Source organism: Lissotriton vulgaris, chromosome 1_1, assembly GCF_964263255.1.
Source record: "Lissotriton vulgaris chromosome 1_1, aLisVul1.2, whole genome shotgun sequence".
Taxonomy (NCBI): domain Eukaryota; kingdom Metazoa; phylum Chordata; class Amphibia; order Caudata; family Salamandridae; genus Lissotriton; species Lissotriton vulgaris.
Window position 1 is genome coordinate 327,259,777 of NC_141685.1, and position 14,620 is coordinate 327,274,396.

General features: G+C 43.2%; 1 protein-coding gene across 3 annotated transcripts in view; it reads right to left on the reverse strand.

Moving 5' to 3' along the window:
• Nucleotides 1-1,342: 1,342 nt before the first annotated feature.
• LOC147747124 (MOB kinase activator 3C) overlaps nt 1,343-14,620 on the reverse strand; it is a 243,447-nt gene continuing 230,169 nt past the window's right edge. For all 3 annotated transcript variants that reach the window (XM_086952381.1, XM_086952382.1, XM_086952383.1), the window contains exon 4: nt 1,343-3,575. In XM_086952381.1, coding sequence (XP_086808507.1) covers nt 3,546-3,575 — 30 coding nt within the window. In that variant the 3' untranslated portion in view covers nt 1,343-3,545. The remainder of the gene's footprint in view (nt 3,576-14,620) is intronic.

Below are 14,620 nucleotides of genomic sequence, written 5' to 3' on the forward strand. Positions count from 1 at the left end.
CCCCTAGGCGCTAAGTAATTATGGGAGAGGATGTAGCCTTACGGCTAGAGCGGTAGATCACGAAGCTGGGGAACTGAATTTGAGTCTCGGCAACGACGCTCAACATCCTGTGATTCTGAGCAAATCACTTAATCTCCCTGTGACTAACAAAAAAAATGAATGTGTTAATCTGTAATCAAACTGGTGCTCATGTAAAGCACTCTGATATCTTCAGGTCTTGTTCGCGCTTTATAAAACTCTAAAAAAAAAAATTTTAAGGCTGTGCAATACTCAGCTTTGCATTACTTTCACGTTATTTCCAGCACTAAACAAGTTTCACGCTGGGAAAAAAAAATCGGGGGGAAAAAATCGATTTGCATCAATTTGTGATGCAAACACGGCATAAAATCTTAGCAAATCCCCCCCCAAAAAAGAATGCTTGCCCCACGCACAACCGTTGCAAAACTGTGGTTAGGTGTGTGCTTGCTATCATAGACCTTGCATTGGAAACATACCCTTCCAGTACAAATTACTGTCCTGATAAATTCTTAAACATTTCACCCATTGCATATGTGCTGTATAGCAGAGCATACATACAAAGTGTGGAATGTTTTGAGAAGCAAAATTCCTCTAGGTAGCGCCTGCTTCAAAGAGGTGCTTGCTATTTTTTATGCAAAGGCCTTGTCTGGCTATCTTAGCAGATCAGTCTTTGCAGCAAAAACTAGGGGTGCCTGCACTGATCCACCAAAATCACATCCAAGTGCCTTTGACGCACAGCGGTGAAAAGCAGCACAAAGTGCACTTTGCATTGAGAAAAGGGTATCTTTCCAGCACAAAATAACTTTTACACTGGAAAGTAAATACAATTGTAATAGTGGGCGACACTTTCCGTCACTTTGCCTGACTTTGCCCTGGTGCAAACCCGTAGTAAATCTGGACCCAGGAGCACCATTGTCCCTCCATTCTGCGTCTCGGAATGGGGCACAACATGATAGTACTGAAGGTTGACTGCTGCTATGAGCAATGAAACTTAAAATATTGTGGTTTTACTCCTTACAAATTAAACCAGGTATTATCTCGGAAAATGTGTGAATGGACAAAAAAAGACGTGAACGAATTACGTTGCTATTATGTTGCTGCATTGGTACTGGGATCCAGGTTCAAATACTGGCGCCGGCTCAGCAGCCTGTGATTGTGGGCAATCACTTAATCTGCATGTACCTAAGGACAGCGTCCAGAGACCCTGACCAGTGACTAGCGGCGCTACACAAATCCGATTATTATTATTAACCTGGTCAACAACTACCTAAACAAAGTATCTTGGTGCTTAAAACTTTAAAAACTATTTTAGTAGTAAGTTGTACTCAGCAGTTAATCGAATTATTGGCTCATGAATATGCGATAGGGAAAACTGTCCCTCCTCACTCCATTGGTAGACTGAAGACACATAAAATGGGTGGATAACAGAGGAGAACTCATTGCAGTTAGGAGGGCTCAGAGTAGTTGTAAATATGTTAATATTAAAAAGAAATACAAAAGTTGTATACACCAAGACGTACAAGAGGTCTTCTTCTAAAGCGGTCTATTGATGAAAAGAATAAATAACAAGGCAGCTTCTTGGGTTGAAAGTAGTGATAGAAAAAACAGCCTGAGCAATCACACAGATGAAATTTATTGCTATAACTAATGCTGCAATACACCACCCAAGCGGGCAACAACATAACAAAAAGGTGCACATCCCCTGCCATGATAAAAGAATTCCAACAATTAAAGACATCCGTGCTTCTCTTGGAGAGACAAAACACACCTGGAGCACCAACCCTGGGAAACAAGTGTCCTGTGTTTTCATTTTCCGGCTACCTTGAATCTGTAAGCAAAAGCTGGTAGAAAACCTTCTCATGTTTACAGCACAATCAACTTCGATACAGAGGTTCATGTAATCTTTGTTGGTCCAGCCCAGCTGTGGCCAGCCCACCAAAGTTACAGACTCTTTCCATGTTCATGGGTTTTCAGTCCAGAAGCGGCTCTCGCCTCAGTGCCAGGATCCACTTTGTCGAAACACCACAGGGACAGTAGGTCAGCCATACCTAAGGAAGAAGGTGGACCTTTAGGTTCTTCTATGTTCTCCAAATACAGACCACTAAAGCGAGGGCTGTCTTCTAGAAATTAAATACACCCAATATGCACGTAGAGTTTTCGGCCACAGTTGCTGAACGCTGTAATCAGGGTTTACAATGATGGTAATAAGATGAAACTTTACCCAGACAGTGTTAATATATGTTGAAAAGATAAAATAATTAAAAAGATTATGTCTCAGATTGTACCACATAAGTCCTCATATGTTGCCTTTTCTTGCCAGTAGCAGAATGGGCAGCATACTTTATGCCACAGGGGCCGCCTGAGTACGGTGCGCCTTCCGACATCAGGCACAGCAGCAGGTTTCCAGATGCTCAAGTCGGTGACGGCTGAACTTTTGGGAATACTACAATCTCCCGATTTCCATGATCTCCAGATGAAGAAGGGATTGCAACAGGGTTCTTGTGATAGTGGTGCCACCGCCAGCTACGCCATGAGAAACATGCCATCCCTAACCTCAAAGTGTAGGAGGAGCTGCAAGATGTCAGAACATTCACCAATTTTTGCCAGATGTCCTGTTATTACCCACCTTTAAATAACCCTATCATCTTCTTATAACAAAGACTTTTTTATCCCAGATTCTCGTCGATTTTACTTTGTGAACTGTACGCAACACTATACAACAAATCTGGCCAAAATCAAGAACATTTTGCATTGAGCAACAAAGGAGGAGAACTGATGTTGCACTACCAATCCCATTTCTTAGTGCTTGAGCCTCGAACATAGAAAACTATCAGTTTTCAAAACATTATAAAATATGTCTGAATGGGTCTTGTTACATGTTTTCTGGTTTGTGGGTCTTGGGCGAAAGAACAACCCATCGATAGCTTCTATTGCATTCTCCTGCAAATGAGATTTTTGAACCCCAAGGAGCATTCTGTGACCAGCCATCTTCCACGGACTGCCAACACACATGACCTAGAATTCTATCAGCTTGTAACAAAGAAAGTTCATTATAAAAACAGAAAGGACAGAAAGATCATTGTATTCACAGAGGTCTCAGGGCAAGAGAGAGACCCAAAGAGCAGCAAGGAAGACATGTAGAACATGTTTTGAAGTCTTATCACAGCTTTTTCATTTCTGGAACGTTCTGGTGGGTACGGGTCGGCAACGGCGAAGCAGCTGCTCGATCTTCATTGTCAGTAGTTTTCATTGTAGTCACTCAAAATATAATTTTATGATGGTTGAGTGCATTGATTAAAGAATATCTGAAGAGCATACTCTTAGAAATAAAAAAGGTCTCGTGGTGGCTAATTCACAAGAATGGTTTCACCATCTTCACTTTTTTTTGAGGAGTGCAGGGTGCTGACCCAGTCTTTTGGTGATTTAGAATCAATCCATTGTCCACTTGAAGGGGCTTCAGATCCCTTTGCTCTCTCTCAGTTCTGTACAATAAGTTCATAGCTGACAAATGCTGGATCCCAGGGGTATCAGTGGCAAATTTTCTCAGTCATTTCTCTCTGCGGGAAAACAAAAAAAAAAAGCAATTTCTGTGTTAAGAGATGTCATGAACCATGATGTTCACAATTGATGTTGCCAAGGTCAGTACAACATAATCATTAGGGAGAGGTAGAAAAATAATGTGCTTCAACTTCAAGTAGACAGGCTCTGGGAAAAACAAATTTCAGTCAACAATATCTCCTCACTGCTAGAAGTAACAATATGAGAAAGAGATGAAAAAGTGTCAAGAGTGATGGAGCCATTATACTGCAACCCAGTATGTTTCTGTCTGCAATCAGTTCTTGAACTCACTGAGCTATTGTACTATGCCAGTTTCCGTGTGAAGCACACCTGTAAAACAGGAGACAACAGGGGAGAGGAGTTGGCCTAACGCCAAGGGCAGTCGATCTCTATTCTGGGGAACCGGGTTCGAGTCTCGGCAAAGACGCGCAACATCCTGTGATTCTGGGCAAATCACTTAGGGCCTTATTTATGAGAAATGATGCATCTCTGCGTGAAAGCAGCGATGCGTCACTTCTCAGTGCGCACTCCTTGCGTCATGATTGATGCATCATATTTATAATATGATGCATCATGGCGCAAGGAGTTACAGATACGTCAGTATTTCTGGCGTACCTGTAGGTGCAAAAGTGAAGCATTGCTGGAGTGTGTCACAAAAGTGAAGCAACTCCAGCAATGTGTACTTTCACATGGGCAAGTCCCATGTTGTTAATGCCTCCGTCATTCTTACGCCTGCCATGAAGATTTTGACGCATTAGCGGCCAAGAAATGGCGCAGTGAAATCTTATAGATTTCACTGCGTCACTTCCATGGCCTTTTCTTGCGTCAAAACACCCCCCTTGCATACATTATACCTGGCGCAGGTATAATGTGGCGCAAATATGGCGCAACAAGGCGCATTTCTTACGCCACTGGTGCGTCACAAAATGTGATGCACCGGCGGCGTAAAAGTGACGCACAGCCTCATAAATGAGGCCCTTAGTCTCCCCGTGCCTAACAAAAGTGAATGTGTCCTCATGTAATCGCAACTTGTGTTCTGTAAAGCGCTCTGATACCCAATACCTTTGGGTCTAGTTTGCGCTATATAAAACTCAATAAAAAAATTAAAAAGAACATGGTGTGCTCCCATACGTGGGTCTGGTGTGGTGAAAAAGATGAAGCAGTGCTATGCTCTAGTTTTTTATGGGGAAATACAGAATTCCTTAAATGTACACTCTCGTATCATGAACCCATGACCCATGCATATTCAGGTCACTCAAAAACGACTATATCAATAGACATATAATAGTGTCCATCAGGATGAGAACCCTTTACCATTCCCTCATGAGTCATGGTTGGGCTGTGCTGATGACGGAATCGTTCCGTCACGCCCGCGATTGGAATGTCCAACATTGGGCTGGAATTCCTGCCGCAGGCAAGCGGTTAATAAACTTTTCAATTCGCCATCATGATGAAACTTAGAACGCAAATGCTATGGCACCAAAATACACTTGGTGCTAGTAATTGAAAATCTACAACCAATCGGACTATAGTTTTGTGAACAATATTTAGGGCACAATATTTATGCAAGTTGATGTTTCTGCTTTTGATATACTGGCATACAAGCACTGACTCTAACTCAAACAGTTACCTCTCCTCTCATTCTTAGCTTACTTTCCTGGGGGGTGGCTCACGACATCCACATTCCTAATATTACATGTGGATTTGCGCGACTATTGTGGGCCTCCCAAACTATCACCAAACTCTTATAGATCTGATTTAACTGTGATTTCATTGCAATTCTACCACTAGCTACATAGTTAGAGAGTGAGAAAGCAGGTCCTATACTTACACGTTCACAAACTATGCATGAAACCTCTGCATCGCTTTCCGGGGAGACAAGCTGCACTGCAGCTGAATGGAAGTCTCATATAAGAATATTTCAGGGGTACCGGTAACTCTGGGGTGGAGAAAATCCAGCTAATTACAAGTTGGACCCAGAGTGTTCACAAAGAAATGAGGAATTACCATGGAATTAGTAATTCTGGCTCCTATTCCCCCAGTAATTCCTCATTTTCCCCATACTTTCACATGGAGATTCCGGCTGTGTTCATCAGTCAAAACCTCTGGGTGAAAAGTAAAGCGATTTGCTGTTTTTCTGCAGGTCTCAAAACTCGGATGGGGCCAGTAACTCCTGCTACATGGAACAGAGAGGCCACTCATAATGAGGGCCTTAGTCTAGTGCGCAAGGGCACTTCCCCTATGCAAAATGGCACAAGGGCTGCTTTTGTAACACAATCTAATGTAAATGCATCGGGTGATTTGAGAATTGAGTGTGCACAAGCAGTGTTTGTGGAATTTGCTTCACTCTGTTCACAAGTTCAGATGATAGAAATGGAGGTGCCAACTTTGCCAACTCTCCTCTCCAAAATTGAGACCCATCTCTGGCACCCTTAACGTACAAGCCTACTTTAGCCTTGAGACTTTGTATGTATCGAGGTATTTGCCTACAAAGGCGATGCTCCTAATGGACTTAAATTGAAATTACAACGTAAAAATACTTAGATCACTAAACATGCAGCTCCATGGTGCGGCCTACAGTTGCTTACATCTAGTGTATTAAGTGACCCAACGGCCTACATGTAAAACAGTCTTTCATGGCATATGTAGTCTTTGGCGACTGAAGAATCGTGAGAATTAAGTTCTAATCGCAACCCATGCTGTGGTTTACAATACAGAATTCTGCTCTTAATTAGGTGAAGTGTGGGAGTCGCCACTCCCACAAACTCCAAAAATCCATATTCCATCATGGTGCTAACAGTATTTTTGAGACCAAAATTGTATCCAATGAGCTTCAACCGCTGGCTGTTGTGATTTCAGACAGGTCTATTATTCCACCGGGCATTTCCCAGGTGGGCTGGAGTCCTTGGGCCTCTCCTGCTGCCTCTAACAATCCCTTGCTCCCTGATGATAATTGAACAAGGCAAGGGGAGACTTCAAGAGAGAGAGAATGGGGGGGGATGGGGAAGGAAGAGAGAAAGCGATCAGAGAGGGAGAAGAGACAGAAGAGAAAAGAGAAAATGGATAAATGGAAAGCGAGAGATTGCAGGAGGAGATTAAAGAAGTGGGCTGGTTTGAGCATTTTTGTCAGGGCTTCTTTTAGTTTCTCAGTCAGGCCCTGACTGTGTTTTAGCGAACCCCAAGTCTGAGCATTTGAGAGCACTAAGCATTGAAAACTGTAAGTAGGTTTGATCTGACACTCCTAATGAAGAACCTAAAGGTAAATTACCCGAGCTGTAAAAATACTATTAAAGGGGCACATGATGAGTAGAAAGGCATCCCCGGGGTAGCTTGTCCACTTACACAAACGGACAATTGTAGCAATAACAGAAGATGGCGGCTAGTTAACATTCTTAAGTGTCTGGCATGGCTTTGCACCCTCGGTTGTCCTGGAAAGATTTTTATTTATTTTAACATCTGCAAATTATGCAGTGGATGATAGATTTTGTTAACATCTGAACATTATGCAGCTGATGAGAGATGGTGAGTTTTGTGTGGCAAATTCGTATTTAGCGGAGGCACAACTGAGTTTTTCCAGGTGCCCTGGCACGTTTCCAGGCATGCACTCTCTGTAGGAGCCAACGGCTGCCTGCACTCCATGTGTTTTTTATTTTCACTTTTTAAGTTTTCTTGTTAAACAAACTAGTATTTTTGGTGAGGAGAAATCTACATACCAATGAGTAAGAGAGCTGAAGAGCACACGAATGTAAGCGAAATGTAATCAGGATCAGACTAGGACAGAAAATAGTTCATGGTACAAGAATAAAAAATGCCCCCATTAGCGAAATCAGCTATATAAAAAAAGTTTCCTACATTCCAGAAATCAGGGCAGTTTCGAACTTGTAAAGACAAGTTGTACAGATGTTTTGCAAAGTAAAAAGAACTGGTTGCACTTTTGTTTGCTGCAGGCAATATTTGGGGTAATATCAGGGAAATCAGCGACAAAAGGCTGCCCACTATACCAACAAACAGGTCTTCAAACAGCCAAAAAACGACCCACTACTGACGTTTTAAACCAGCCTTACTGGCACAGCCAAATTGGCTTGCAGGCCAGTCCGCCCCTGAATGCAATTTGGCACACAAAGAAGTGTGGTCTGATATTATGACATTAACAAAAGGTCCTTGACACCTGGGGCCCGATTCACAGAATGAATTTAAGACTCAATCCTAAACTTACTACTATTTTGGTATTCACAGAATGCACTTACTACTTTTGGTATTCACAGAATGAACTTATTACTTTTGGTATTCACCGAAGTTAGGATTTTGTCTTAAGTCTGTCATTTGTGGAGAAGCGTGGCTCAGTGGTTAGAGGCGGCAGACCCGGAAGCTGAGATTGGCCGTGGACCAGGGTTCGATTCCCCGCCTCGGCGGGTCTTGGGCTCAAAATTCCACAGAGTCGACAATTCTCGCTCCGGTGCCTACTCGACTCACGGGGTCACACTCTGCGACTCTGGGCAATAGCTTGCTTAATCTCCACTACGGCCCCTCGCGGCGGGATGCCTGGCTTTCACCTTGTGGATACCCAGCCGGGGTATCTCACAGGGGAATACTAGGCCGGGTTCCCTAAGCAAGCGCCTTGAGACCCCTGGGTTAAAGCGCGCTATATAAATCGAAGCACATTTACATTTACATTTAAGTTTGTTTTAAGTCTGTCTTAAGACAAACTTAAGACAAAATCCTAACTTCTGTGAATACCAAAAGTAGTAAGTGCATTCTGTGAATGCCAAAAGTAGTAAGTGCATTCTGTAAATACCTAAATAGTAGTAAGTTTAGGATTGAGTCTTAAGTTCATTCTGTGAATCGGGCCCCTGATCATTACAGTTTTCTGTGACAGACTCAAACTTGGCATTGACAATTTCTCTAGGTGAAACTGATTATCTTCCCAACGCTACCTACAACCCCCTTTAACTGTGAGTGCACAGTGAGACAGCATAAGCCGGACCTTCAGCAGCAGGGCCGGACCGGGAATCGAAACCGGCTCTGGTAAACTGCTCTACCAGCCTCCCTGGGGGAGGTGGGGGCTGAGGGGGTGCGGCCGAGCTGTTTGCAAGGGCCGGTTTCAGCCAATTTTGTTACCGGGGGCCAATATTGCAGGCCCCCGGTAATGAAAATGGCCCCCAGGGGCCCAAAATCGGACTCACCCTAGCGGCCCACTGTAGAAATGACTGGAGCCCGCTACTGTGCCCGGTGTCCTGTTCAGCAGTGTCCAGTCATGGAATTGAACTGTCTTCCTGACTATCAGAGCTAAATACTGCATCGGCTTACAGTAATAAGTTTATTATGCATGATTAATAAAAACCTTTGGATATACATGACATTTTAAATATCCATAACAAACAAATTAAAAGAAGGTTTAAAATATAGATCAAGAAAGGTCATTGGCATCAGCTTACAGGAAAACATTACACACACAAATGGAAGCCAGTGACTTTGAAGTCTGTTCATTTAATCAGCTGCAAGGAGAATCTCTCTTAGCCAGCTGGGCATCATTCAGCAATTTTCAGCATTTCTCTCCTAAAGTGGAGGACTTGTTTCTTAAAATATTGTGTTTCCCCTTTTTTGAAGTCTTCATTAATTCGCTTTCATGCTTGAAGAATTTTTGCAGCCATTTCCCATCAATTGTTATCAAGAAGAACTTCCTGTCTCTCTAGTATTCCATGACCTAGGAGAAAACGCCCTTGACATTTTGGGATGAAAATGTGAGAGCTCTAGACATATTTTGTTTACGTTTATAAGAATGTTTGACAACGCCTGAAAATGGATTAACATTTGACACATTCCATCCAAATGTGTATTCCTTTTTGTTTTTGTGGTTTAATCGTTAATACGTTTAGCTGCATACAAATTGCAGAATCACTTACACGGTACTGGTCTTTTACACCGAGTTTTTTGGCTCTTAAGACATTGATGAAATTTTCACTCAACTTGTTATCAGTCTCAGAAGGATAAAATGCTGAGTTGGTGAATAATGCAGAATTTCTGGTTCTGCCCACAGTGTGTTTCGCATACATTGCTGCCCTGGGGCACTGCCAAGCCTATTCTTGTTTATTTTTGTCCTGGCAGATTAGTCCTGGTTAGTTCTATAGCTTTATTTAGCCAGACCTAAATTTGGGATTGAGCCTCAGAACGTCATTGTCAAGTCATATGTATCTGTCAGTGTGAGAATCTTTCTTGCTTCCCTGTACTTTTTTTGCCTCTTCCAAAAGTTTAAACAGAAACTCAAATAATAGAGAAAAGAATATAAAACCTCCCCAAAAGTTGATGATGTTCATGCTATCTTGCACAGGCAAGGGGAGCGTTCCAAAACGGTTCCCCAGATCCTTAAAATCCAATAAAAACCTTGGTTTTGGTTGTCTGGCATAAACTGGGCAATGCACGTGCTTATGCTGGCCAGGATTTTAGTTAGGGATCTATGCAATAATGCCCCTTTGCTTGACGAAGTGCCCACCTCGAGCCAGAGCCTTGTGCCCTCTCATGCATGCCTTCACTCGCACACACACTACATAATCTTATTCTTTGATTGCTACAGAGTTTATGGTGGTGAGATTTTGTAAACAGCCGAGACAACAGGGACGCGCTCGGTGGGGGGTGCTGGTGCCCTGCGTGGACCAGTCAATTGGGCGCGGGAGGCGCTAGCGCCACCCAAGTAAACACATAAGGGGTAAATCTGCCCCAGAACAGAATAATCGTTTTGGACGTCAAGACAATACAACCACCACAATTAAGTGTTGTTGGGTAATATTAGGCCTTGAATTTCCTAGGCCAGAGCTCTACAGGCCCACAGCCCACTCACAAGATTCACTGACACAATGTGCGGCTTTTGAAGTGAGCCTGCATTCCTCGCACAACAACCCCACTCTCTTGCAAAGAAATTAAAGCTGTAAATACAGCTCCCCAGAGGGAGACAATGTTGATCGAGAGGCTCTCCTCTCCTTTTCTTCACGCTTTCTAAAAGGCAAATGTGTCACCGAGGAGAAAGGATTATTTTAATTAGCATTTTCCCATCAGCTTGTCCTTTCGTTTTTCGGCTTGTTATAGCCAAGCCTGCCTTTTCAAGGAATGGTCATGCAGTTCAGAGAAAAGGAGGCACGAGAAAGCACGAGGAGCACTTTGGAGTCATGTGATCTTGGGTAGAAACCCATTTCTGTCATAGGTACATTGAGACATGGAGGGAGTGTGTGTCGGGCTCCGAGGTACTCCAAGGTTAGCATCGCTTCCCCTGAAGTCTCTGTAATTTAGGTTTCTTAGAAATCCATGGAAATTCGGACTTAATGTTGCTTGTACTAGTAATTCAGTGATTACTTCTACAAGGGGGGCGGGGGGTTGGGTGAGCAGCTGACCGAAGGGAAGTCTGCCCCGGGGGAGATTGGGAGGGTGGTGGAGTCCAACAACTGCCATTTTGTGTTGGGCTCTATAATAGCACAAGGTATATTTGGGGGGTTAACTTGGCCTACATTTTTCTCAGAACCCCGCCATCGGCACTGCTGAATGCCAGGGTTGCAGAACACCAGGGCTATGTTGTCTTGATATGTTTTTCTTAACTTCTTTTTATTGAGATTTCAGTTACTATACACACACACAGCAGTTTCACAAAACTGCAATTTCAGTATTACTGGCAGATTCTTTTGTCATAGTGTATAAGTACCATTAAGCAATAATGTCCAGGCTATTTTCTACACAATCAAGCTCACTGAAGCAGCACTTGCACATCGGGTTAGCATGACAGCAAATTTGAGGTTTGTGACCTCATCAGAGGTGCCGAATGGTGTGCTAGTTAGGTAGCATTGTCCAATTGTAGTGCAGGTGGGGCTCCTGGAATGTCTGCTGCCTATGGGGTGTGCATTAAGTAAGTCTTTAGTGGCTCCCTTATGTCTTTGGGTCTTGACCTAAGTGGAATTAATTCTTAGAAGATGGTTAATTGTTCCTAAGAATATACCAAATCCTGCATCCATTCCTTGAATTTAGGAGCTCTCGCCCGACACCATCTGAGGCAACCCTTAGCTTGGCCAGCAGGGACCCAAATCGTCTATTAGATGCCTCTATGTACTCTGTGTAACCGAGCAGTGCGTTGAGAGGGGCAAGGCTTACATTCACTCCCACTATTTGGGATATGGCATTCCCAACCTCCTCCCAGTAGTTGAAAACAAGTCTACAGGACCAGGCCAGAGGGAGGAAGACAGCTCCTTCTACACCACATCTCTCGCATCGATCTGTGGGTCTCCGGCCGTACCTGTACATTTGTGCTGGGTATAATACATCGTAAGTAGATATTTATAATGAATGATCTGTAACCTGCTGCTAGCCGTTATCTTTCCAGTCTTCTGACAGCAGAATTCCCACTGTGCATCTTCAAGCGGGAAGCCCAGTTCTCCCTCCCACTTTTCCTGTGACTTGTCCTGGGGCTGCTCCCTTGTGGTGAGCGCACTACGGTATAGTCGCGCTAACGCATGTGAAGGGCTAGCGGCCTGAAACATAGCATGCAAAGGCGCTATAGTTGGAGGCTTCACTGGAAAAACCAGGGTGAATGCTGCTACATCTTGCCTCAGTCTAATATACAGAAATGGCTCAATCGGAGAGGGGCCGCGCCACCCAAAGAACTCTCCTTTGTTGCGGAACTTCCCAATATGATACAGATCCCTCCCAAGTGCTTATAGCGTAGAGACGCAGCATGCTGTGGCAGATTCCCTCATGAGTGCCACGGAGGTCGCTACGAAATTTTAATGGTATTGTGGGGAGTGCACCACAGGGGTTCCCAGTTTCTTTGCAATGCACTTCCACGCTGTGTTCGTGCAGGCCACCGTAGAGTACCTGTCCCTGTCCCTTCCCAGTCTACGGCACGGAATCCAGACAGTGGCGTGGGAGCCATGTAACTCTCCTCCACTGCTAGATGTGGCATAAATGGCGGGGGTGAAACAAGTACAGTGCATAGCGTGCTTGTGCACACAAGTAGTAAAGCTTTGGATCCAGCCCTTTAACACCACCTTTGGCGAAAGATAAGGTGAGGGTGGTCCACCTGATTCTAGGCTGCTTACCCCCCAAAGCAAAGCGAAATGAGGATGTCTTCAGGGACCTGAAAAATTGACACCCAGGGGCGAAAGGGATGTTTATAAATAAGTGAGAGAAAACAAGGACCCCCTGGGTATCGGTAATATACAGACTCCTAGGGCAGGGTAATCACCTATATGAGTAAAAAATCCTAGGCCATCAGCAAAGGAAGTGAGCAATTAGTCTAGAACCAGTGGCGAAAAGGAAAAACGAATATGAACTGTATAAAAATATATATTTAATAGATATAAGTAAAAATCATATAGAGATTCAAAAAATCAAACTATATGATAGGATAAAAGTATTGTTCATAAGGAAAACAACAGCAGGCTTTATACTCATTGTTTATAAAGCCTGCTGTTGTTTTCCCTATGAACCATACTTTTATCCTATCATATAGTTTGATTTTTTGAATCTCTATATGATTTTTACTTATATCTATTAAATATATATTTTTATACAGTTCATATTCGTTTTTCCTTTTCGCCACTGGTTCTAGACTAATTGCTCACTTCCTTTGCTGATGGCCTAGGATTTTTTACTCATATATGTTTATAAATAAGTACAGCAGTCGTGGTAGAATTATCATTTTCATGACCGCTATGCTTCCTGCCATGGGGAGGGTTACCAACCACAGGGAAGGCCCTAACCACCTGAACCAGAGGCAGTCAATATCTGATACAAACAGTGGTTCAAGAAGCAATTTACTAAAAAAGTGCAACACTTACAGACCAATACACATTATAAATAACAAACCCCAACAGTAATTAATTAGAAAACAAAGTACATTAAAGAGAGAGAAGAGAGACCCATATACAAAGTAATTATCTAAAAGTAAGCACATTTATTTACAATTAGAATATGCTAAAAACGGTTGACACAGGCCCTCAATTCAATGTGAGGGTACAAAAAGACAATATGTATTACAAACCAGACAAGCGGCAAACAAAAAAATACATGTCATACAGAGGGAACAACTAGAACAAAATAACGTGTCCTTTCTTTAATTTTCTGGTCACATATGTGTCAACGGCGTTTCAACCGCTCTACATTCATGCGGTCATCATCAGGACTGGAAAAGTCGGTTGAGCATCGAAAATTCTATTTCTAAAAGCACTCCAATGCTTTATTTCTTTCAAGCGTTCGAACAGTGTTCACAAATGTTCATAGAAATAAAAGCTGGGCAAACATGGTGCAAATATACCACAGGGAAGAGAGACTTTCAAGCGGGCTACAGCTGTCCATAAAATTCCGCAGAACATGCCACAAGACAGGTGAATAAATCACCAATATAACGCCGCAATTTGGCCGAAGCGTCCACGTCCCTGCTTACTAAATCAGGAAGCCGCTTGTCTGGTTTGTAATACATATTGTCTTTTTGTACCAGCACATTGTTTTGAGCGCCTGTGTCTTAACTGTTTTTAGCATATACTAATTGTAATAAATTTGTTTATTTTTGATAACTACTTTTTATATGGGTCACTCTTCTCTCTCTTTTTTATACTTCTTTTTCTAATTAATTACTGTTGGGTTTGGCTGCCATGGAGAGGGGCAGAGCAATCCATCTAGTAATGGAGTCAGTTATGCCGTCCAACATCCTGCCATAATTTGCTCTAAGGAGTTTGTTCCTGTTTCGACTGATCACTGTGCCCAAATACTTCAACTCTGACGTATTCCACCTGAGTGGATAATCTGATTGACAGGGCAGGGTATTAGAGGTGAGAGGGAAGATCTGAGATTTCTCCCAGTTCATTGTGATGCCTGAGTATCCTCCAATCCTGAAGAACTCCCGTAGCACCCCACTGAGATTTTCCTGGGGGTCCCTGATATAAAGTGTGATGTCATCCATGTAGAGTGACACCAACACGTGTCTTGCAGAGTACCTGAATGCACATTCCCTGTCGTGTTGCCGGAGAGTGGCTGCCAATGGCTCCACCGCAAGGGCAAACAAGAGCGG